The 27,044-nt window shown below is 39.5% G+C and overlaps 1 protein-coding gene across 1 annotated transcript in view; it reads right to left on the bottom strand.

Moving 5' to 3' along the window:
• Nucleotides 1-18,276, bottom strand: part of CAMK4 (calcium/calmodulin dependent protein kinase IV) — a 258,982-nt gene extending 240,706 nt beyond the window's left edge. Inside the window, exon 1 of the mRNA XM_050793067.1 lies at nucleotides 17,720-18,276. Within this exon, the coding sequence (XP_050649024.1) occupies nucleotides 17,720-17,880 (161 nt within the window). The 5' untranslated portion in view covers nucleotides 17,881-18,276. The remainder of the gene's footprint in view (nucleotides 1-17,719) is intronic.
• Nucleotides 18,277-27,044: the final 8,768 nt, after the last annotated feature.

The following is a 27,044-nucleotide window of genomic DNA, read 5'->3' on the forward strand; positions in this document are numbered from 1 at the left end:
ATCATACCCATTAACCTTTATTGAATGTGTGAAATATACTAGGCACTATGCCAAGGAACTTTATGATACACTGTTTCACTTAATCTTCATAACCTTATGAGATTATTATTATACCTCTTCCAAGGCTCAGAAAGGATAAACGACTTGCCCAGGGTTATACGTGTATTAAGTGGAAGAATATGTCTTATTAGGGGAAGGGGGGAAGGAGAAATCCAGAACACCTCTGGATTCTGGAGCAACGCAGATGAGGGTAACATGTACTGAGGTGGGTTACACAAGCAGGACAGCACGTTTTCTTGTGGCTGTTATTTGGGGGTGAGTGGAAGATGGAGTTAGTTTTGAATAGCCTGCATCAAAGTTGCCTGTGTGGTCTTCCAGTGGAAAGTTCCAACAGACCATCTTAAATAAGGGCTGTTCCTGCCATGAATTATTCACCAACAAGACATACACAGAAATCAGTTATCGCCTAGACCTGATCTACCTCTGTCAAGATGACACAAACCTGACTTCAGGCCCTCCCTTTAAGCCCTCGGCTCCAATGTGCTCCACTGTTAAGAGCAAGATTCCAGAGACAGCTTCTCCTATTAGATTCAAAGCTTCTCACTGGTTAGCACATTCCCATTTGCATGATTTACTGGCAGCAGTATATTTTTCACAAGACTTTTTAAAAATGACTTAAGACATTCAATCATTCTTTTATATATATAAGAATTTATCAGTTATAAAAGAATACCTCAGAAATATTCCTTACAGAATGACAAGCAATTTATGTAGATATTCCCCACTCTGGGCAGTGAAGCTTAACCCCCTTTTCCCCAAGGGTGAGCTAGACTTAATCACCAAGTTCCAAAGGCTAGATAGAGTAAGAAAAGAGGTAAATAGAAACTGTAGAGTGGAGAAACCTGGCAAGTGACAGAGGTTGACATCCATAGAGATGTCATATGACATTATGCAACATCTGATATGATGTCACAAGGAGGGCACTTCATTTTTGTGGTATTCTTCCCCAGTTAATCATGAGAAATGACAGACAAATCCAGACTGGGGACATAGGGGTAGGGGTGGGTATTCCACAGGATACTTGTCTGGTATTGCTCAAGACTTTCAAGGTAATGAAAAACAAGCAAAGACTAAGAAACTGAGCAAGGAAGACATGGTAACTAAATGCAATATAATTGCCTAGACTGGACCCTAGAAGAGAAGAAGGACATTAGTAGAAAAGCTGGTGAAATTCAAATAAAATCTGCAGTTCAGTTAATAGTAAAAAAAAAAAAAAAAAAAAAAAAAAAAGTCACAATTATTATTGTTCAAATAAAAATCTGCAGTGTGTGCATAGCTTTTATACTTAACTAGAGCAAAGATTTTATCTTTTTTAATCTTTGCAATAATCCTGTGAAAAAAGGCACTAGTATTTTCATGCTACAGACGAGAAAATGGGGCTTGTTACAATTTAAAAGATTCATTAACAATAAACGACTACTAGGTATCAGAGTTGGAATGTATCTTTATACCACCATAGTTGCCACTGGGGGTTCTATTAATATCCACTAAAGTCATAGGGTTATTTTATGTGGGCTGCAGCCCTGCTTTTGACTCTTAGCATTGCCCTACAGCCAAAACATTTCTGAAATCTTAGAACCAGAGAACAACCTGAAAGGCCGTGATACCTAATCATTTCTAATCCCTCCTCCTTTACCGAGAGGCATTCCAGAATGAATAACCCTTACCTAAATGACACTCAAGTAAGGTGTCTCCTAGGTCATCTAATTTCTATCCTTCCCCTTTTCTTTCTTAGTTATGAGTATCTCATTAACAGCTTTCTTCAAGGTTACTGTTTTCTTAAGTGCTGCAATGACGTTCCTTCACCAGAAGAGACGGTAGTACAATTAAAAGCAGCTATTAAATAAATATAAGATGAAACTGGAAATCAAACTTTATTTTACAACTTAGGTATCGCATTAGAGAAACACATTTTTTAGGTATGGCTAATAGTGACATCATTTAAATATAAGTTTCTTCCATATGATATACTGTTTCATCAGCATGCACAAACCAACAGACTGCTTTAAAATATTCCTTACTACTTATGGGGTTCTTTTTTAGATTGTTAAATGATTTCCATAACTCTATTCTTTATTTCTAAATCACAGGTAAGTTGCAGTGATTCTGGGTTTGGTTATTTAACTTCCCAGTGAAGAATGCAACATTCAGAATGAAAAATTAATCTATAAAGAACAGTTAAAGTTAGTGTAAATAAGACCTCAAAGCAACAACAAGATAAATATTTTCTAACACCCTTTTAGAAGAAAAAAAAAACACTAAAAATTATACAGAAAGAACCATATGCAGCAGTTAAACTACCCCAACTTTCCTTTTGTCTGCAGATGTGGAAAATCTTATGGTTCTACTACATCTTCTTTTCAATACATGAAATACCAAAAAATAGTAGTCAAATATTTACAAATATTGCACAATGTACTACCCCTGGGTAAAGGGGAAGCTTAGATGCTCAGAAAGCTTACTCAGAAGCTGCAAGAAGCAGCAGAGAATTACTAAGGCCTCCTGCCAATACATTTCCAGAATTTTAGAATCTTATGACATTTTTGAGAAAGTGTGCTATCCAATCACCTACGGTCCCTCCACCTTTACAGACAGCTATTCCATAATTAATATCGATAATATCTAATGCTTACTGGACACTTACTATGTATAATGGATGCACTGACCTCATTTAATCATTATTATCTCTTCTTACGGGTGGAGAAGCTGAGGCTCATTGAAAATTTGTCTAAAGTGACACAGTTCATGAGTGGATGAACTGGGACTCTATTGCAGGTCTTTCTAACCCCAAAGCCTGTCCTTTTCATTTATCGTAATATTTAACAATCCCTGCAAATAAAAATCTCCTTTCTTGGATAACCTCACGTTCATGCAAAGCCATGAAGTAAATGTCCGCATTTCAGTGTTGTGTGTTAGCTATTCATTAATCTAAGAAACATGAATCTTATTCTTGGGAATTTACAATTTAAGATAGAAAACTGACAATAACAGCCAGAGAAAGCAACCTAGTGCTAAGGAAACACTGATAAGGTTTAAAAAAAAAATCCAATAAAACCAAGCAAAACCTGAGTAAAACAGCCCTCAAATTAACTGTAAGCATCACAGATTTTTCAAGGATTTGAGAATGTATTTGGAATAAGGTGAAAACATGGTTGAAGACCAGAGGAACACTGGGTTCCTAGTCCTGAGAGAGGTCCCCAAAGTGATCGTGTGAGCTGTGCCAGAATGCAGATCCAAGTTCTGATGAAAACATATGATACTCAAGATGGGCCAAGTTTTATTTTTTAATAGCTGAGCTTCTAGTTGGCAACAAAAAATCCCGTGCCAGCTGCTGAGGAAATAATGTACCAGGAGTTGGCAGGCATTGGCACTTGGAAAGCCAACAGGTACGGATGCACGGTGGGATACCAAGGTGCTAGTGCCTGGAAGGCAAGAGAGGAAGTGGGGATGCAGCCACAGAAGAACTGTCCCAGTCTAGGGTCTGGCAAGGTGGAGGCATGCTAGGCAGCCCACCTCGTGTTAAAAAAAAAAAAAAAAAAAAAAAAAAAAAAAACAACTCAGAGTCAGCTTCAGCCATCCTAGATAAAGCAAGTAAGGGGCTGTACTCTTTGTGAAGTGGGGTTCTGGCCCTCTTTCCCCAACATTTGGGAGAAAATACCGGGCATCTGGGAAAGAAGAGCAGATCGCTGCTCAAACTGCGAAGTCAGACAGGTGCCAAATGGAGAAAAAGGGTACAAGGGTATCTTTCTCTGCTCTGGCTGGTATAACAAAGTGCCACAGACTGGGTGGCTTAACTAAAAAAACATTTTTTTTCACAGTTCTGAGAGCTGGAAGTCTGCAATTGGGTGCCAGCGTGGTCAGGTTCTGGTGAGAACTCTCTTCCAGGCTTGCAGATTATGACCTTCTTGCTGTGTCCTCCGTGGTCAGGGATGAGAGAGAGCAAGCGAGCGAGCAAGCTCTCAAGTCTCTTTTAATAAGAGCACTAATGCCTCATCACCTCACCTCAACCTAATTCTCTGTCAAAGGCCCATTTCCAAACCCCATTGTATTGGGAGTTAGGGTCTCAATGCATGCCTTTGGAGGAATAAACATTCATTCCATAAGATGGGGAGATACAAGGAAATGCAAGGTACCTACGCTCTGGAGAGATGAAGGAAACAGGGAGAAATTAGGAGGGGACAGAGAAGTGCTCTGGGACTAGGGGTAACCGGACTCAGAAAACAAGAAGTAAAGCTGGTGAGGAATGGCCTGCCTTCTGTCCCTCAGCCCTGTGTCTGCCCCTCTGCCCTGTGTCTGCCCCTCTGCCCTGTGTCTGCCCCTCTGCTTCCCACCCACAGTTTCCTTTCACCACACTCCCCTGGCCTCTGGTTGTCAAAAGAAAGATGGGAAGGTACATATTTCCAGAATAATTACTTTGACAGTGCATAAACATCAGGAACATAAAGTTAATAACCCTACTTGGAAGTTAAGTGCATTTCTTTTTGATCGAATAAATAAACATTTCAGTAGATGGCTTTTAAAAAAAATTCCCAAACAAAGATAGACATGGAACAGACTATTTATGCTCTTATCTCCTTCAAGACCCTCTCCTTAGGTCTTCCTTTCCCTCCTGTGGTCAAGGCAGGTGATATGTTACCCAACCATGTGGCAGGACATTGCTAATTGGTTACATAGCCACAAATAGGTCATAAGTCAAGCTTTCTAAAAAGAATGATTCTTTTCTAAAAGCAAAACTAGACGGGTGGAGAAAGCCAGGAAACACACTTTCTTCTAAATTTTGTCCTAGATATCTACAACCAGTGCTAGCATTTGTATGGTCTACAGCAGGAAGTACAAATGAGTGAATATAACAATAGGTACATTTTTTAAAGGTGATGTATTTAGAAAGCACAAAATGAGAGTAAAACTTATGTGGGAATCCTCCAACACACTTAGAAAGCCTTTCAGGCTGAGAGCCCTACTTATTCCAAAAGCTGCTCTGTCTCCTGAACAACATAAAGAACTAAGGTGATCACCCAGAGAATTCATCTGGAAGAAAACACAGGTGCACATATGCTTGGGACTAGAAGGGATCTTAGAGGTAGACAATCTACTCACAGAAGGTGACAGTATTCCTGATCACTTAGAGATAGGGGCTCTTTAAAACAGAGATGACTGACAAAAGACCAGAGCTCCTTGGCTTCAAAAGGACTTTCAATTGTGGAAACCCCACTGGTGCAACCGATTTATTACTCAGCAAATATGTAATGAGTGTTCACTATACACTAGGCACTGTGCTAAGATTCTGGGGACACAGCAGTGAACAAAGGGACAGAAACCAGACCCTCAAGAGCTTACATTCTAATGAGAGGGAGACGGGTACTAAACAAGTTATTTCAGTGTGCTAGTTTAGAAGGGGGTTCGTATAGCAAAAAACATCCTGAAGAAAGAGAGTTTTAAGTACTGCTGATTTTCTTGCACCTATTTGCCTAATTCCTCTGACATTTGCTCATTCACATAATGTTCCAGAACCACTTCAGGGGAGGCAAGCATTAGGCTGAGGGACGGGCCTAGTAGTAGGAATAAAAGAGGGATAAGATATGGGGTTCCTCTGCCCAATGAGCAGATGTTCTGGTGGTGAAGACCACAAAGCATTCACCTGTAAGACCAAAAACCCCAATTCCCGGAGATGGGGAATTACGAAACGATATGAGAGTGGGGAAAGGACAGAAACTTTCTACCTGGGGTTGGATGACTGTCCTGGAGTGATTCACAGGAGAGGTACATTTCAGGCTAAGAGAGTTTCATGTGTAACACCACAGAGATATGAAGATCACTGAGGCGTCTGTGCAGCGAAGGCGGGTACAGCGGAAAGAGCACGGGTGCTGAAGTCTGACAAACCAGGGCTTGAGTCTCAGCTCTGCTCCTCTCCACCTGGCTGTGTGAACTTGGACAAGGTGCCTCACCATTCTGAGCCTCAGGCTCCTCCTTGTGAATTGGTGCTGGTGATAAACACCTGGTAGTATTCTTGAACTAACTAGCAACATACTTAGAGACAGTAGAATCACAGCAAGCTCCTAGTAAACATCCCATGATGGTAATTATGAAGAGAAGTGGTGGGGAAGGGGGCTGGCCTGGAAATTGAGGTTGGATTGCTAACAAGGCTGTATAAACTGAACTAAGTAAGGTGTTTATCCTATCAATACACAAGTGAGAGTCATTATCTCCTGCCTCCCACCTTTTGGTGGCCTGTGTGGGGAATAATATTAAGTTTATGTGCTGGGTATGGAACTCAGTGTTTCCCATTTGTGATCTCATTTGCTTGTCACAGAAATGATGTGGGGAACACACTACCACAATCTTCGCTTTACAAACGAAGATGAGTGAGGTGCAGGGCTTTATGCCTGAAGAGGCAGGGCCATCAAGTCACAATTGTGTCCTGCCTATTCCTGTCTTAGCCCCCGCCGTGCTCAGCAGACCTTCATCTGCACCAATCCAGCTGTCCAGAATGGCCTGCTTGGTGCTCCTGGCCTCAGAGCCCACCTCTGCCCTTAGATGTTGCTCCCCGAGGATCACTCCCCTCCACTACTTGGCTCAGGCCCGGACCAGCGCTCTGCTGCCCTTGCCTGGCCCAGGCCAGAACCTTAGGCCAACCACTTCCCCCAACAGCCCTTAGCTCAGCCCCAACATTCCATTTCTTCAGTAGGTCAGTATTTTAAAGAACTGCACTGGTTTTCTGGTGATCATCCTGAAAATTTCCTCAGGTCCCCACTTCATCGGTGTGTCACACATACATATGGCACACTCTGTTTATTAGGTTATTAGTTTGCCTGTAGTTACAGGTTGCACCCAGGAGAGCTCACGAGTTTATTTCATTGAACATTGTTATTAGCGTACCTGTTCACATTGAGGGGAAAAAGAGAGGAAGAGTCCAGGGTCCCTCAGGAGTCACTAAAACATTTTCACCCACAGAAGAACCTTTTAGAGGCCTATTAGAACTGAACACTCTAGGCCAGGCTGATTTATTGAATTATATATTTTGAATTTGGTCATATTTAATAGCATAGTCTTATTTTCTCAGTGGTTACCCTGATGGAGAGCTTTGAATAAAAATGACATATTTGAATGAATAAGTAGCAGATATTAAAATCCAGGTAAAGACTAATCTTAGAGCAGTATTCACAACTAAGAACAACTTTTTGTGTCTGTTAGAGTCCTAAGTGGAAGGCAGCTGCTTATTAAGTTAAAGTAGTCATGAATTGTCCCTTCAAATCAGTACAAGTAAGGCAGACCAAGTTAACAGTGCAACATTCTGAGCAATGAAAAGTAAAATGCAAGTGAAGGTCTCTATTAAACAGTCCATAACGACCTAAAAGAGGGAAACATCATTCAAATACTTCATTGTAGGTAACAAGACATGTGTGAGCATTATTACAGATCCATTATCTTCTACACTTCTATGTTCCGGTTTATATTAGTCAAGTTCTCTCTACAGGCATGACATACATCGAAGAAAATGCACTTTTAACAAAGCATGCTACTACAAACTTGTAAAGAAAACAGGTAAGAATGTGTCCTATCCATTATCTTTTTCAGACACTATTCCAGTCAGACGGTGGTCTCAAATCCAGCCTTCTTTATTTTTTTCTAAGAAATACTGGTACCTGGTGAATTTTTGAGCCATACCACCCTGAAACACGACTTAACAAGTAAGTGGTAACAACACATTTGCTGACAGGGTTAAGCTCAGCATCCTGGCTCTGATGCCCACAACTCTTCAAGTACTGCCCACAAAACACTTTAGGTCAGTGCCTTTAGCTGCCTAAGCCAGCAGTTGGCAAAATTTGCTATGAAGTGCATTAATTATATTAAAATTGAGGTTCTTGCAAAGGAACCCTATTTCTCTACTCTTTTTCCCTCTCAACTCCATGACCACTCAACCTTCGTTGTTGAAGCCAAAGTTAAGTTCACCCTCTGCTAGATGTGCAAGCTGTTTTCCTTTACTCTCGTTCTGTTTTCTTCTATGTGACTGTTTTGGTTACAATGGCAGTAAGTTCTTATCAAAACCGTCCATCAAGTAGTCTTGAGATGCGTAACAGTTGCACGTATGTACCCACTTCCCCTTTCTGCACAAAGACACACCTTGCAATATGATTTTTTGTTTGCATTTTGATCTATATATTTGCTTTAAACTCACTTTTCATAAAGTAGAATGTTATTTAAATATAAAGAAGTTTATTCAGTAACCACTTATGACTACCATTCTTTGACCCAGTCATCATCCAATAAAATGTTTTTTGAGCATATGCTCCCAAACTGTGTATACTAATGTACCTATTAATGGTATGTACGTGTTACTTAACCAACATTAATGTGCTTTTTAAAACATCCAAAAATAAAAATTAAAGACAAAAATTAAAAAAAGAAACCAAAATAGATTCTCTAATACTTTCTTCTAGCACCTTATTGTATTACACATCCCCTGGCTACAGGCATCCCACTTTACAGACCTCTGCTATAGTCGAAATATGAGTGGCTGATGTAACTTAACTCTATTCAAGATATAAAAAGGAATAATTTTAAGTTTTCAAAAGATTGCTTAAACGGGGTCCTCATTTAAATGACCTTAATTATCCACCTGAGACTAACATATAGAAGGATTATTCAACACACAGCTAACATACTAGTAAATGGAAAAATTAATTGAACTTTACTAGTTAGAGGTAAATCTTTCATCAGTAATTTCTTTAGCATATTATGGTCACTCTAAATATAACAGAGGAATTATCAATTTGAAACCTATTTAGTTATTATGCACAAAACAAATTACCCACCAATAAATAGTCTTTTGATATGAACACTGTTCATGGTATGGAAATTTAACTTTCACGCCCTTCAAATAAACGTTCTTCATTTTCACAAACATTATGTGAAGTAAACATCAGTCATATAATCAATATAAGACAAAAAGAAATAGGAGGAAGAAAGAGAGAAATGGAACTAGCCAACGTGTTAGGTAGGTAAGAACTGTAACTGTGGCAGTTTCAGTAGATTTTGATAAAAGATGAGTATGCATTTAAAGCTTGTGCCCACGTGGAAAACTAATATAAAGTTGACATTTTCAAAGTGAAAGAGAGACTAAAGGTAGTTCCCTGAATAAATTAAGATTTGATATCATTTTAACCTGAAATTCTCATGCAACTGAGGAGGAGCAGAAGTTTAGCCTGACTAGTCTAGGTTAGCAAACCACAGACCACACTTAGCAGCCACTTGAGTTTGTACAGTCTGCAGTCTAAAAACAAAGTTTGCGTTTTTAAAAAATCAAAAGAAGAATACTATTTTGTGATGTGAAAATTATATGAAAGTCAAATTTTACTGTCATAAATGACATTTCACTGGAAGACAGTAACATGCTATTTTCTGTATGTTGTCTATGCTTGCTTTCTCTCAACCATGTCAGAGGGTAGAGCTGCAACAGAGACTGAATGGCCTTCAAGCCTAAAATACTTACTGTTTCTTTGTACTCACTCTTTACCTGGTCTAGGTAACTGATCTAAGTCCAACATTTCTCCTTTATTACCTAGTCATAGGCTATGGGATGGTTTTTTCCTTTTAAAAAAAGAAATCAACCTCATCAGTTTTCTCTTATCTAGCCCCATGTTTGATCTGCATTATAGATAGTGGCAAATTCTGAGTCCTACAACCTCAGCCCAAGACCCAGCTGCTTCTATAGCTGACATTTTTCTCTCACAATGGTTACTTTATCTACAACTTGGTTTTCAAGTGACACAAGCCTACTCCTTTTTTTTTTTAAACAGGTTGTCTTTGGTCTGACATGAACTTACCCTGCTAACCTTATCTGCCATTGCAATGTTCATGCTTTATAAATTTTGCAAAACAAAAATGTATATCCTGAATTCTTCTGTCCTTTTTTTGCCTCTTCTTAGAATGTACCATCTGCCTGACATGCTGTTTGCCAGTGCTCTACCTATTAAAATCCTGCCAAATTTCAAAGTCCTCCCCCATAAAGACACCCCAGTCCTCTCTGTCATAACTCTGTCATGAAGACGGCTATGGTTCTTAGATCTCTAATAACAGTTTTATTCATTTTACTTATACATTAATTTATGTTGTATTAGATTTATTGTTGGTACCTTATTAGTAGTACCCTACATACTTGGAGGCCAAATATTGTTTTATTTATCATGCTCATTCATACTCTAGACCCTTACCCCACTACATGCACACTGTCAGCATACATCGTCTAGGTCAGAATTATTGAAAAGCTTAGACCTATAAACAAGAGGACTTTAGGTAGCACAAAGGCATGGATTTAAATAACGGGAATAAAAGAGAGAGAGAGAGAACATCCTTCACTTTTCAATTACTTTTCAATCATTCTGATTATATCAAGACGAAAACCTCAGTTTGTGCTGCTCTGGTTTTAACTCTCCTAATCTTTCATAATCTCTTTTCTTAACAAAGAAATCAATCCTCAGGGTTACAGCCTTCTGCATGTGGACATGTCTAGCTATAATTTACTAAAAACGCTATGTTTTCATTACCATTTATTTTTACAATTTATTTCTATTTATGGCATATACAATTTGCTTTGATTTATGGTTTTCAGTTTAGTGAAAATTGTATTCTTGGTAAATAAATTTAGGTTAACAAAATAAGGTAATTTAAATAAAAATATTAAGCAAATTATAAAGTGGAATACATATAAAACAGAAATCTTATATAGAAATGGAAGAAACATTTGGTTGTAGCAGATACTCAGTAAAGCTAAATGAACATAATCCATCAACCTTGTTGTTGTTCACTAGCTACATAACTGAAAGAAAATGTGTAAAACACTAGCTTCAAGACATGATTCTCAAGAGGGGAGATGGGACACATTTGACAATGTTTAGAGACAGTTTGGGTTGTAACAACTTATAAGGGTGTCACTACTGGCAGCTAGTAGGTAGAGGCCAGGGACACTGTTAAACATCCTACAGTGCACAGGACAGCCCCCACAACAAGGAATTATCTGGGCCAGAATGTCTATAGTGCCTAGATTGAGAAACCCTAATCTGAGAGAAAAGAGGAAGGTCTATATGCATTACCCTTTACCCATCACTATGAATCACTGTCTCTCCAGACACTGTTCTTTTCTTTATTTGATCTTTACCACTGACAAGATAATGACTGAGGAAAATCTCTGGCAAACTGTATTGAAGGGTCCACATCCTTTATGTGCTAATACTATGCCATCAATATTTAGATCTAACTTTCTGATTAAACCATTGGAGTAAGGAAATCTTCAGATAATCCTGTACTACAAATAGATTTTTAAAACTGAGGTAAAGATCAATATAATTTGAGTAAAACCTTGACTCTAGCTGCTATCAACTTCATGAAAAGTTCCTCTTTGTCCTGAATTACACGGTTCCTTGACTCAATTAAACATCATATTTTCCAGTATGAATTTGACCTTGAAATTTTAAAAAATCAATACTCTGTTTATTAGATATGTAGCTTTCCCAAAAGAGAGTTTTAAAAAACCCTCTACTTTTAAAAAAAAGACATGAAAAAAAGAAAAAAAAATTATTAACCTAAAATAATAACTAGTAGTTGAAACACTTCACTTGGCTAACACTACTTTGTTCTTAAATGTATTATTGCAAACACATAACCCACACATATATGTCTGAGGGTAAAGTGTTTACAAGAAAGTTCTTTGAAGCTATTTTGTGGTTAGTGTTCTTTTTCTCTCTCTTTCAAGTTCTCCAGAACAGTTTAGAAGCAGATGGCACCTGTGTCTTTTTTTTTTGCTCCCAAAATCTGGAGTTATTTTTAACCTTGTGACAGTATTTAAACATGGAAAAGTAGTGTGTTCTTAAAGCAATGATGTTACCATAGTCTTCACTTGACTTTAAGGCTTTTTACAATGAGTATATTTCCAAATTTAGCATTTACTATGCATTAACTTTATTGGATGGTATAGCTTGGAGGCATTTCATGCCTTTAAGTCCAACTTGATTTAACTTCTAATTCTGATACACCTGTGGTAAAGTGATAGTGAAGGTGAAACTGAATCCCTTTCATTTCAGAGCCACAAAACACTCTGCCAACAGAAAAGTGGCATTATTTTTAACAACAGCAAGCTACAGAGGTGGCAGCTATCAATACTCACACTGAAGAAAGAAAACCAATGCTGATTGAGATTAGGGTTATTGTCAGGTAAGTTTTGGGGAGAAGAGAAACGGGTTACAGTATTCTCCTTATCCTACAGTCACTAGAATCAATATCACTACCACATCAGGACCAAGATCTCAAAGAACAGGAAGTCGGTACACATGCTGCACCTGGCCCACTTCATTATCATTGATTCACCCCTTTAAAATCATTTGTTGAGCACCTGTTAAGTACTAAGTGCTGTGCTAGACACGAGCACGTAATAGTGAACAATCCAAACCCACAGACTCTGCCTTCCAGAAGCTTATAGTCAGTGTTCCTGGGAAGAGCCTATGAAGCCCCGGTTTTTATTCTCCCACTTGCAATCCCACCTTGCTCCTGAGTCAACCGCCTGAGGAAAGAATCAGAGGCACAGAGAACAAGACAGGGATGGCACAAGCATATTTTTAATTCCTAGTTAGATAAAAAACCTACCACCTGCCAAGAGCTGAAGCTTCTGAGTGCAGTGTGTGTAGCAAGAGATCAGAAGCCAGCAGTATACCTATCCAGATAGGCTGTGGGGCCCTAAAGCATGGTGTCAGGGAAAAATCAAGGACCTAAGAAGCTCTAGCCACAAGAATGGTTTAGGAAATGGGTTGACCAAAAAAAAGGAGAATCTGTTTCTTCAGCAGCCATGCTGTGGACTGAATTGTGTCCCTTCAAAATTTACATGTTGAAGCCTTATTCCAACCCCAATATGATGGTATTTATAGGTGGGGCTTTTGGAAGGTAATTATGTTTAGTATGAGGTTATGCAGCTAAACCCCTCATCATGGGATGAGCATGCTTGTAAGAAGAGGCACCAGAGAGCTTGGTTTCTTTCTCTCTTCCCCTCTCTTTCTCTTTTCCTCTCTGCCTTCTGACGACACAACAAGAAGGCAGCCATCTGCAAAACAGAGAGTCCTAACTGAGGAAATGCGTTGGCTGGGACCTTGATCTTGGACTTCCTAGCCTCCAGAGCTGTGAGAAATACATGTCTGTTGTTTAAGCCACCCAGTCTAAGACATCTTGTTATATCAACCAGAGCCAAGAGCACTACGACAAGCTAAGAGCATTGGCTGAAGCACTTCTCTTAGAAAATGCAAACTTTCATGTTTCCTGATAGAAAGCATTTGCTCACCATGCCCTGGAGCCAGAATATGCATCACCATGTAGAATATACCACTTCTCAGCCTCTGAGTTCCTTTCCAACACAGCCCCTGGCACTCTTAGCCAGTTCAGATTACTGTGTGCCCAGTAGACCTTGGGGAGACACCAGAGTTTTTCCAAAATGTTTGGAAGGGGAAAATCAATAATGACCTGGAGGCAAAGATAGGAGAATTTTTCTCTACAGTGCTGTGCCAAAAGGTCACCCAATGTTGCCAATTGGTCTGCAGGGAATTTCTTTAAAAGACTCTGCCTCATAGCTTAATCTGTCACATACAGATTTATGGCCTAAAACAGCACTTTTCAAACTGAATCACAACCCATTAGTGGGATGTGAAATCACATGGGTTCAGCCAACTTTTTTAAATGAAATAGATGAACTCAAACAGCATATAATAGAAAATATTAAAGTGCATTGATGGTAATAAGAATAAACATTGTTTCATAAAATTGTCTCTGTTTTATACACACACACACACCCCTTACTATCGAAATTTATTTGGTTCCTAAACAATAATACATATAGCAAGGGATCCTATATAATTAGTTTGAGCTGACAAACAAATGTATTTAAAATTATAAAGGTATACACATAATTGTGTATACATAAATGTGTATATATAAATGTGACACAGAAATGTATTATTTAAAATTACATTGCAGGGGGGAGGAGTATATGCAAAGTCCCTAGCCTAAAGAAACTACAGTAAGTAGAATGGGAACCAAATTTAAAAAAAAAAAAAGGTTTCAAAATAGTTTAATACATTCTTCTCTTGTCCTAATTATCTTTCATTAGGTTTGGTTTCCTTGGATTTGTATGTCTGGGAATACATCTAGTTTTCTTATCAACTTTCTTTCCACATGGAACAACAGGGAGAAACCAAAGGTGGGACAACTGAAAACAGGACATGGGTTTGCATGCAGAGATGAAATCTGCACCACCAAACAGGCTGGGCCACTTCCTGTCATTCCATGTGCCAAACCACTGGGCGGGATCCGGACCAGAGGCAGCTCCCTTCTCCCTCAGAAAAGCCTTTAAAATGCCAGTTTCTCAAATCACTGGGCAAAAGACCAACTGCTCTCGAGGATCTGGAGCCCTTAATAGGATCATGGCCAATTCGTATTTTTAAGCAGAGTTGAATGTGTGTATGTGTCATGATTTTTGTAAACTTTTTGACAAACTCTATGAACAAAACAGTGTCTTGAAATGTGATTTTAGGAAAATTACTTTGCCTGATACTTTTAATTAGCCCCTCTACCCTATACCCTCCCCATCAAAATTAAGTGATGACATCTGTCTTGGTGTCAATGGCTGCATGTGGATCAGTGCTGCCAGCACCTGCCTTTGCCAGCACTATTCAGGGGCTTCAGGTGGATATAGCCTTGGGAGTTTAGCTCACCTTGAGTTCCCAAACACATCATCAGAGTGTATTGCCCCAATGGTCACAGTCCAATCTTCTTGCAATCAGGAGTCACTACTTTACAACAGACAATTGTAATGGAGGAGCCAACAAGTCACTAATTCTGGTGGAGATTGTCTAGTTCCTAGAGCTAACCATAACAGCAACACCACAAGCACTGTTCTCTTAGCATATTAATGACATCTGCATTACTAATGAATTAGAGTCACATTGGCAGGCGGATTTGGCCCAAGGCTGAGAGTAAAGGGTTGAAACTGACGACCTGAGTTCAACTCGATCTCTAGTGTAGGAAGGAAGAAAACTTTAATTACTCAGCCAGTATCTATGATGATCATTCTGCTGCATTCTCTGGCTCTATCGATTCTTAATAATTATATCTGGAATAGTAGTTGCTTTACGTTTTAGGTTTACTTAAAAATTTCTGATAATGAAATACTTCTCAAAGTCTCAGCCAAACAGAGTAAGCATGCACCTCATGAATGCTGCCATCTACAGAGAACTTACCTAACAATACGCTTTACTGTTGACAAAGAGAGCCTAAGTAAGACATTTTAGCTTTGATTGTTCCTCAACATAGTCTAATTCTGTGATCTTTTACAGTAATCAAAAGACTAGATAACAGAGCGAGAATCTTAGCAATGTATAGACAGAGGGTCTCTAACAGGATGGGCTTAACTTACGATTTTTCAACTTTTATGATGGTGGAAAAGTGATACCATTCAGTAGAAACCATACTTCAAATTTTGATCTTTTCCTGAGCTAGCAATACGTGGTAGGATACTCTCTCTGATGCTGGGCAGCAGCCACCAGCCACAGCTCCCAGTTAACCACAGGAGGGTAAACAACCGGAACTCTAGAGTGTTCCGTGTTGCCAGTGTTTTTTGAATATTGTGTTTTGTGTTTCATATCTCACCATGTCTACAAAATCCCATCTGTACGCAGTATTTAACAGTTACTACAAAATAGGCTTTATGTTAGATGATTTTGCCCGAATGTAGGTTAATATTAAGTGTTCCGAGCATGTTTCAGGTAGGGTAGGCTAAGCTACAATGTTTGTTAGCATAGGTGTAGTAAATGCATTTTCAATTTCAACTACAGTGTGCTTATTGGGACATAACACCTTCATAAATCGAGAAGTTTCTGTATAACTAATTAATATTTGTCCTCCAAAAATCTACTCCAACACGTAATTCTGAACTGAAAAATAAAAAACCCAAACTAAATTTCTTAGTTTTTTTCAATGCAGGCTACCATCTCATAGAGGTATGCAACTGGCAGTTTATTTTTTTCCCATTTCTCAAATTAAAGAGAATTTCTTGAGTTTCATGATAGTGAAGCTTATTCATAAAGACAAAGTGTGTGGCTAAGTCAGCCTATTTGAAGCATCTAGGGTTAATGTTACTCTGAAAACAGACGTGCCGCTGGGACAGTCCCTGCAGCAGCATCAGGCACTTCCTCTACTATACAGCAGTTTAGAAAACACCAAGTAAACAATTTTAAGTAGATCATCTCTTTACTCAGAGGTCTACATGGTTACTCTGTCACGCATCATACAATTAGTAACAGGCAGGTTTTGGACCTTACAAAAATCGACATCATTGTCCTTTCATTTCCACCTACATATAGATCTTCAGATGAATACTGAAAAACTTGATCAAAAATGGACGTTTATGTATACATTATTCAGTGCTCAAATACTTCAAAACATTTTTAACAGTGACAAATTACCAAATTTTCATCAGAAGTTTGCCTATTGTACACATCTATATTCAATGAGCCTTCAATAGTAGTAGCAAATTGGGGGGACAGTGGGCAGTGACCACTACATCTTCCCACTAAATACCAATATCCAGAATCCTGCTCTGAATCCTCCAGTGGCTTGAAAAAAATAAAAAGGCTATTAGCAAAACTATATCGAGCAAAAAGAGAATGGAAAATGAAATTGCAAAGAAGTAGTAAGTACAGAAGCTGCAACTTGTGAATCGTTGAAATTACATCTTCAGATTCCCTATACTAAAGAGCCTGGATCTAAAATAAGTGTTGAAAACAAATCTCCTTACCTATGGATAACAGGGAGAAAAGACGAAAAAAAGGAAGGGAAAGAAAACTATAATTTTCAATGGATACAAATACGAAAGCATATGGAATCATTCAGAAGGCCAAACTGCTACCTGTTTGGATCTTCAGAGGAGGGATAGGGGGCATACCTGCAATCCTAGGGAGATGGTCTGTTGCATATATAATTTAAATAAATCATTCCAGCCCATGAAAGAAGAGAAGCAGCAGTATTCTCACTAATTACCACTGCCTGGATCCCATATGCTGCTTTCTCTTTTAAAGCCACACTAGTTCATTATTCTGCCTTCAACTCTCTTAAATGATTCATTTCTTCCTTCACTCCTGAGCAGACTCTGCAGGGAAGCTAGTATTTAAGTTTAATGTCTAGTGTCACTTGCTTTGGAGAGCTTGACGAGGGGAAGGAGGAAGAATCTAATTTAATAATTCTGTCTTGATTTGGAGGAGCACCCTCCGGCCCCTACCCCAAAAAATAACTAGACAAACAGGACCCTCTGGCAAGCTATAATCGTGAGCAAAGACATCAACTGGGAAAGCAGGGCCCACGTGCGGTGGGAGCTGTCACCCAAGGGAAGAGGCAGTCTGCGAGAAGGAGGGAGGGCTCATCCTACAGCTGCACCGGCCTAGGCGCTCTGGTGGGGTGGGAAGCACTCGAGCCGCACCTGAATGAAGGTTAGCTCTCTCCCAGACACTAACTAGGCGGGGATAAATCGAAGGGCACGGAGGCAGGCTCCCGCACTCTCGGAGCCGTCGCTGCGAAAGGGACAACCCTGAGTGCACGCCGCGGGCTTCCCCAGCTGGAGCCCGCGCCTTACCGTCCCAGCTCCGACTCCACCTCGAAGAAATCGCTCAGCGCATCCCTGTTGGAGCCGTCGATCCAGTAATCCGGGACGAGGCTCGCGGTCCCCGGGGCCGCACTGGCGGTGACCGAAGAGCAGGACGAGGCGGAGCAGGAGGGCACCGTGACTTTGAGCATCTTCGCAGCGGGACTCCGGAAGCCGCCGCCGCCGCCGCCGCCGCCGCTGCCCGAGCGAGAAGCCGGCCGCCAGCCGCCGCCTGCGAACGCAGGAGCGAGAGAGAGGCGGCGTCCTTCACGCGCGCACACGCCCACCGCCGCCGCCCGCGCTCTCAGGGACGGTGGGCGGGGAAGGGGGCGAGCAGCGGCGTGAGGGCGCGAGGGGGAACCCGGAGTCGCCGCCCGCCGGAGGGAGACGAGCGGCACCGCAGAGGAGAGAGGCTCCCTCCCCCTAGCTAATTTCCTCCTCACCCGCCCTCCTCCCGCGCCAAGCCTTTCCCGCCGCCCTCCCTCTTTCCTTTCTCCCTCCCAGGCTGTGGCTGCCGCGGTGCCGGCTAGGGCGGCTCCGGATGCTGGAGCTTGGGGAAGGCACAAGGACCCGCGCATCATCCCACGCGCCCTGCCGCGGGGGCCGGAGCTGGAGGGAGACCGTGCGCAGCGGGACGCTGGCTATGGGATGGCGGGCGTCAGGCGCACCCTGGGAGCACCTGGGTCCGGGCGGCCCCGCCGGATAGCGAGAGAGGGACCTAGGTGGTGGTGGCGCAACTCTTCCCTCCTTGAGCTCGTCTCCGTGGCGAGTCCCTCCCACCTAGCACCAGCTAACCAGCCATCCCTCTGTCAAAGCTTATATTGGTGGCCAGGGAGGGAGTCCTGTGGTCGCCGATCCCTCAGGGCTCCTTTGCCTGGACCCAGTGAGAGCTGGAGGAAAAGGAAGCGCCCAGGTCCACACTGACCTGACTCACCTTTGACTGAAGTCTTCAGTTGGAATAGATGCGGTTGTCGCTGCTGGTGGCACTGCCTCCTCTGGCACTGCTGGAGCTCCTGAAAGAGCAGATACTTGGCTGTGTCGAGTTCGATCTCAGCATCTGAAGGCCAGTAACAGAAGTGGCTCAGAATTACAGTTCTGGAAGGGCCTTGTGGAAGCCAACTAGTAAACTCTCTGCCTTAAGGCAGGACCTGTCCTCCTTCATGACAGAGAAGATTGCTACATGTAAAGCTCTTTTTCTGTTCCCAAGAGATGTATCCCATCATAAGTATTCTTACGTCCTGTCCATCAACTGTCATGGCTTTTCTTCTCGGTATTAAATATACATCGCTTAAACTAGCCTTGAACGTTCTTCTTTTCAGATTTCAGCAAAGACGAACAACAATTATTAGTCATATTCTGATACATATATATGACAGTTATATCACAACTCATTTCTGGCTAAATAGCTCCAGGCCCTTTCACCTTCACAGGTGTTACTTTTAGCCTTTTTTTTTTTTCCTGACTTTCCTCCAACATGCACTAAACTCTTCCTAGTAAGTCTCCATTCCTGATTGCACCAACCGTTAACATGGTCCAATATTTTAATCTAATTTATGGATTTATTAATCTTAAAAGCCTGCCTGCTATACTGGTGAACAAACAACCAAAAATATCCAATCAAGTAGTTACAGGAATGTGATTCCTAGCTGATTGGAAATTGAAAATAAATACAGTCATGCATCTCTTAACCACGGTGAGAAGTTGAAGAGATGCATCCTTAGGCGATGCAGTTGTGAGAACATCATAGGGTGTACTTGTACACATCCAGATAGTATAGCTTACTACACAGCTACACTGGATGGAATGGTCCATTGTTCCTATACTGCAAACCTGTACAGTATTTTACTGTACTGAATACTATAGGCCAACGGTCCCCAACCTTTTTGGCACCAGGGACCGGTTTATTGGAAGATACTTTTTCCACGGACAGGGGGTGGGGAAGATGGTTTTGTGATGATTCAAGTGCATTACATTTATTGTGCACTTTATTTCTGTTATATTATATTGTAATTCATAGTGAAATAATTATACAACTCACCATAATGTAGAATCAGTGGAAGTCCTGAGCTTGTTTTCCTACAACTAGACGGTCCCATCTGGGGATGATGGGAGACAGTGATAGATCATCAGGCAGTAGATTCTTATAAGGAGTGCACAACCTAGATCCCTTGCATGTGCAGTTCACAGTAGGGTTATATGCTCCTGTGGGAATCTAATGCTACCACTGATCCGACAGGAGGCAGAGTTCAGGCAGTAACGTGGGAGATTGAGAGCCTCTGTAAATACAAATGCAGCTTTCCTTGCTCGCCTGCAGCTTACCTCCTGCTATGTGGCCCAGTTCCTAACAGGCCACAGACAAGTCTGTGGCCTGGGCGTTGGGAACTCCTGCTGTAGGCAATTGTAACACAATGATAAGTATTTGTGTATTTAAACATATCTAAACATAAGAAAGGTACAATAAAAATATGATATAAAAGGTAAAAAATGGTACACCTGTATAGGGCACTTACCATGAATGCAGCTTGCAGGACTAAAAGTTCCTCTGTGTGAGTGAGTGAGTGGTGAGTGGATATGAAGGCCTAGGACATTACACTACTGTAGACTTTATACATACTGTAAGCTTAGACTACACTAAATTTATTTAGAATAGTTTCTTTCTTCAATGGTAAATTAACCTTAGTTTACTGCAATTTTACTTTATAAACTTTTAATGTTTTAAAACTTTTTGACTGTTGTATAGCGATGCTTAACGGAAACACAAATACAAGATATTTTATACAAAATATATTGTAAAGCTGTACAAAAATATTTTCTACGTATCTTTATTCTATAAGCTTTCTTCTTTTAAAAACAACTTTTAACTTTTTGAACTTTGTTAAAAGCTAAGACATACACACACACTAGCCTAGGCCTACACAGAGACAGTCATCGATACCATGTCTTCCACCTCCACATCTTGTCCCACTGGAAGCTGAAAGGTCTTCGGGGCAATGACATGCATGGAGCTGTCATCTTCTATGAGGACAATGCTTTATTTGGAATACCTCCTGAAGGACCTGCCTGAGGCTGTTTTACAGTTAACTTTTTTTATAGCTAGAGGAGAAAACTCTAAAATAACAATAAAATGTATAGTATAGTAAACACTATACTAGTATTTACTCGTAACATAGTATAAACTGGTAACATAGTCATTCATTACCATTATAAAGTATAATGTACTATACATAATTGTATACACTATACTTTTATATGACTGGCAGCACAGTAGGTTTGTTTACAGTGGCATCACCATAAACACATGGGTAATGTATTACACTATAAGATTAGGCTATGATGTCACTAAGTGACAGAAATTTTTTAGCTCTATTAGTCTTATGGGACCACCTTTACACATGCAGCCCATTGTTGACCAAAATGTTGTGCGACACATGACTGTACAAAAACTATTCCTCATGATAATTTTATAATGATGAGCACAAACTCAATGTACAAATGCTCTAACAAATAACAAGTATATGCAAATTCATACAAATTCACTTACATACTAGCTTGTTTGGTGAAAGAGTGAAAATGCCCACATGACGTTACTTTTCAAAGAACAGATTCACTAATCATGTTGAAAAATCAAGTTCACAAGCAAAGCAAGATAATAAAGCTGTCTATATTCTAGCTTTGACTCAATAAGTTTCCCTTTGCTTGCACTGACCAGTGGAGAAATGGGCATGAAATAGTTGCTAGCCCATTTTTATTCTCACTTCCTTGAGGCAAGTCCAGCAGCAGCAGCACTGCATGTAAATGTTTGTCTGTTGCTAGCAATTCTTTTTTTTTTTTTTTTTTTTTTTTTTTTTGAGACGGAGTCTCGCTCTGTGGCCCAGGCTGGAGTGCAGTGGCCGGATCTCAGCTCACTGCAAGCTCCGCCTCCCGGGTTTACGCCATTCTCCTGCCTCAGCCTCCCGAGTAGCTGGGACTACAGGCACCCGCCACCTCACCCGGCTAGTTTTTTGTATTTTTTAGTAAACACGGGGTTTCACCATGTTAGCCAGGATGGTCTCAATCTCCTGACCTCGTGATCCGCCCGTCTCGGCCTCCCAAAGTGCTGGGATTACAGGCTTGAGCTAGCAATTCTTTTACAGCATAAGCCCAAAGCAAGCATGCTACATTAAAGGAGATGGCAAGCTTTTCTCCTGCTATTTCAGGTAACAATGGTGCAAGAAAACCATTTCATGGTACAGAGGTGATTATAGAATTCGTATTTATATTCAGCCTAAGTTTAGTCATTTTACATCTATGCTTTTCATAATCAACTTTTGTAAATATGCTATTAATTGAAGTTTAAAAACAGGATATTTTGTATAATCCATGCAGCTTACTTTTATTTAAGACATAGATAAAAATTAATAAATATTAAAATAGATGAAAGAGGAATTAAATATACAAAATGTAGCATTACTTCTTATCAAAACTCAACTGAAAAGGAACAGGGTTATTAGCCCACAAAAAGAAGGAGAGAAATGATGTCAACTGAATCTTGAGCATATGAACAAACAGTAACAGACTTAGAGGAGTTAATAAACCTGAAACCTAGATTTTCAATGGGAAAAGCCAATAAGAAGAAATCTAATCCCTACTATAAAATCAAGACATATTCAGAAGTTAGAGTACCAGATAGTTCTCAAGGTGAGGTATAGAACAGAGAATAAAACATTGGTTAAAAATTTCTGTAAAAGTTATTAGGCCCCTTCATCCAAATTAGAAAGGAAGAAGTCAAATCGTCCTTGCTTGCAGATGTAGTGATCTTATATTTAGAAAAGCCTAAAGACTCCACCAAAAAAAAAAAAAAAAAAAAAAAAAACCATTAGAATTGATCAACCCAGTAAAGTTGCAGGATACAAAATCAACTTGTGAAAACAGTAGCATTTCTGAAATAGAAAATGAAAAAGTAATCCCATTTACAATAGCTACAAATAAAACAAAATATCTAGGGATAAACTTAACCAAAGAAGTGAAAGATGTCTACAGTGAAAACCATAAAACATTGATGAAAGAAATGGAAGAGGACACAAAAAAAATGAAAATACATTTTATGTTTATGGTTTGGAAGAAACAATATTTTTTAAATGCCCACACTACCCAAAGTAATCTACACATCCAATGCAATATCTATCAAAATGCCAATGACATTCTTCACAGAAATAGGAAAAATAATGCTAAAATTTATGTAAAACCACAAAAGAAGCCAAATAGACAAAACAATCCTGAGGGGAGGTGGCGGCAGGGCGGTGGGGGCGGAAAGCTGGAGGTATCATATTGCCTGGTTTCAAAGTATAATACAAAGGTATAGTAACCAAAAGAGCATGATACTGGCATCAAAACAGATATATAGACCAGTAGGACAGAATAAAGCACCCAGAAATAAATTCATGCATTTACAGTCAAATCATTTTTGAGAAAGGCATCAAGAACATATAATGGGGAAAGGACAGTCTCTTCAATAAATGGTGCCTGGAAAACTGGATGTCCATTTGCAGAAGATTGAATGTAGACCCTCTCTCTCATGATACAAAAATCAAGTCAAAGTGGTTTGAATACTTCAATCTAATACCTGAAACTAGGAAACTACTAGAAGAGAACATTGGGGAAACACTCCAGTCATTGGTCTGGGAAAGATTTCTTGAGTAAGGTCTCAAAAGCACAGGCAACCAAAGCAAAAATGGACAAATTGAATCACATCAAGCTAAAGTTTCTGCACAGCAAAGGAAACAATCAAAAAAAGTGAAGAGACAACCCACAGAACGGAGAAAATATTTGCAAACTATCCATTTGACAAGGGTTTAATAACTAGAATATATAAGAAGCTCAAACAACACTCTATAGGAAAAAAATCAGATTTAAAAATGGGCAAAAGATCTCAGTAGACATTTCTCAAAAGAAGACATACAAATAGCCAACAACTATATACAGAAATTACTATTCATCAGAGAAATGCAAATCGAAACAAGGAAATATCTCACCCCTGAGATATTTGATAATATCTCAGGCAATAATGAAAGTTGGTAAGAATGTGGGGAAAAGGGAAGCCTCGTACATTGTTGATGGGAACATAAATTAGTACAGTCACTGTGAAGAATGGAGGTTCCTCAAAATAATAAATAAACTAAAAATAGAACTAAAATGTGTTCCCACAATCCCACTGCTAGGTATATATCCACAAGAAAGGAAATCAGTATATTAGAGAGACATCTGCACTCTCATGTTTATCGCAGCCATGATAAGGAATCAACCTAAGTATCCATCAGTGGATGAACGGATAAAGAAAATGTAGTATGTATACACATGGAAATATTATTCAGCCATAAAAAGAATGAAATCTTGTCATTTGCAACAACACAGATGAAACTGGAGGACATTAAGTGAAATAAGCCAGGCACAGAAAGACAAATATTGCACGTTCTCGCTCATATGTGGAAGCTAAGAAAAATATTGAACTCTTAGAGAGTAGAATGATGACTATCAGAGGACAGGAAGGGTAGTAGGAAGGAGGGGACAGTTAATGGGTACAAAAATACAGTTAGCTAGAGGGAATAAGATCTGATATTCAGTAGCACAATAGGGCAACTATAGTTAACAGTAATTTATTACATATTTCAATATAACTAAAAGTGGAATTGGAATGTTTCTAACAACAAGGAAGTGATAAATGCTTGAAGGGATGGATAGTCCGGTTACCCTGATTTGATCATTACACACTGTGTGCTTGTATAAAAATATCACGTGTCCCATAAATAAGTGCAACTATTATGTATTCATAACACATTCTTTTTTAAAATTAAAGTTTTTAGGCTTCCTGGATTATCTCTTCTAACAACTCACAGCCAAAAAACACTCCTACCAAACCCTAGAGAAGATAATATATTTAATTTTGTAAATGTTGAACAAGGAACGAAATATGTTTTAGACCAGAAGATACAGCTGAGGCCATATTGAAAACAGAGATTAAGTGAAACTGCATAATAAGTAGAGAGACCCGTGAGGCCACAGGCTCCCAGAATGTTGAGAAATTGGTTTATGTCTATTTTACCCCTAGCCGTACAGCCATTGGTGGATTCTTCACTGAACAAAATAAATAACCCAAGGAGGGTTAAGATTGCTATGATTACGGACACTGGGGTACCCCCAACAAAATATCCTCATTTCTGTAAATCACCTTAGAGTGAAACCTACCATTAAACAGGCTCAGTGACCCACAGTTTCTAATGAGATACTTAGTGTCTCATTCACATATGAAAGGGCAAGATTCTATTCTGTTAATGGCAGAGGAGCTGGTATTACTAAGCCTCCTGAATATAAACATTTCAATCTCTAGACTAAATATAAACACAGTTACTTAAATGTGCAGAATAACAGCCAAAATCAGAAAACTGGGAGTGATGTAACCCATAAAAGAAAGAAACCCTTCTGAATGAGCTGTACATTTATTTGGCATTTCCTCTAGGGGCCTCTAAGGGCACTCTGCAGGCAGCACAGGACCGCCACAACTCAAACAGAAAATGTTGGTCTTACTAGTTTGAGGTACCAGAAAACAGAATTCAAGCCTGACAGAGAAGTTGGAAATTGAGAAGGAAATTCCAGAAAGAAGGGACCATGGTGGAAGAATAAAAAAATCTGTATGTAATACTCTGAACTACAGATGTGTAGAGGAGACTCTAAGGAACCCAGCAGAAAGCAATAAGCAATAACTGGAATGTAAAAAGGGCTGAGAAGAAATTTTAGCTGTTGCCCCTTATAGGGGGACAAGGTTTGGACTATAAGTCCCACCAAGTTAAATGTGTGCTACAGGAAAAGCCCAAAAACAGACAAACCAAAAAAAACCCTCTTAAAGTAAAAGAAAACAAACTTCAGAATCTCAGCAATGAATCATTGACAATGCCCAGTATGCAATAAAAAAATTACTGTACCTGTGAAGTGATAGGAAAATGAGAATAACGGTCTTTTAAAAAGATTAATCAATAGAAACCAACTCCAGGATGATTCGTATGTTGATATTCACATAAAAAGGATTTAAAACCACTATTATAAATGTTTAAATAATTAAAGGAAAGAATAATTGTAATGAAATGGGGTATAAACAAAAAAAGATGATCGTAAACAAATGGGGACTCTTACCAGAGAAATGAAAACTATCAAAAAGGACCAACTGAAAACTTGAGAACTAATAATGCAAACTATTTACATTACCAAAAAAAAAAATTTAACAGTTTTAAAGCAAAGTGCAGTTTGCAGAAGAAAGGGTGAGTAAACTCGAGGATAGATATGGTATCCAACCTCCACAGTAGGCCCCAGTAATCTTCACCTCCTGGTATTCATGTCTTTCTGAATTCCACTTCCACACTGAATTATGGTTGACCCACGTGGCAAATAGAATATGGTGAAAGTGAAGGTGTGTGATTTCCCAGATCATAAAAACACAGCAGATTCTGTCTTCATCTCTCAGATTATTCATTCTGAGGGAAGACAGCTTCCATGACATTAAGGACACTCAGGCAACCCCACGGATGAGCTAATGTGAAGAGGAACCAACTTTCTAGTCACGAGTGAGCTACCATGGAAATAGATTCTCCAGCCTCAATCCATCCTTCAGTGACTGTAACCCAGTCATCATCTGACTGCTACTGCATGAGAGACGTAAGCTGAAACTACCCAAGTGAACGATTCAAAATTCCAAATGATTCAGAATTCTGTATTTATAGAAATTATGAAATAAATGATTTTTGCTATTTTAAATCACTAAGTTTAGCAATAATTTGTTATGCAGAAGTAAAGAAGTAATAAAAATATAGAAGTTATCCAATCTAGAGAACAAAATGAAAAAAAAATTTAAGTCTCAGTGAATTGGAGGACACTGTCAAGATATCTTACATGCAACCAGAGTCTTAGGAAGAAAGGAAAAATAGTCTAGGGCAGAAAATGTGTTTGAAAAAAAACAGCTAAAATTTTCTCAAATTTAAGTAAACAACCTCAACTTATTGATCCAAGAGTCTCAGCAACCCAGACTAAATAAATGAAAATAAAACTACATATAAGTCCATCTAAATCAAATGTTTGAAAACAGAAGATTTCTTTTTAAGTTTTGAAAGCATCCTCCTGCACTGAATGAGAGACAGAGAGGAAGAGATTACACATTTTAGGGAAGTAATGATACAAACCGCAGATGACTCCTCATCAAAAATAATGTAGGCCAAAAAATAACAAAATGATATCTGTAAAGTTATTTAACTTTGAAGATATTTAACTACCAAAAGAAAAAAAAAAGCTATAG

This window comes from Macaca thibetana, chromosome 6 (assembly GCF_024542745.1).
Source record: "Macaca thibetana thibetana isolate TM-01 chromosome 6, ASM2454274v1, whole genome shotgun sequence".
In the NCBI taxonomy this organism is placed as follows: Eukaryota; Metazoa; Chordata; class Mammalia; order Primates; family Cercopithecidae; genus Macaca; species Macaca thibetana.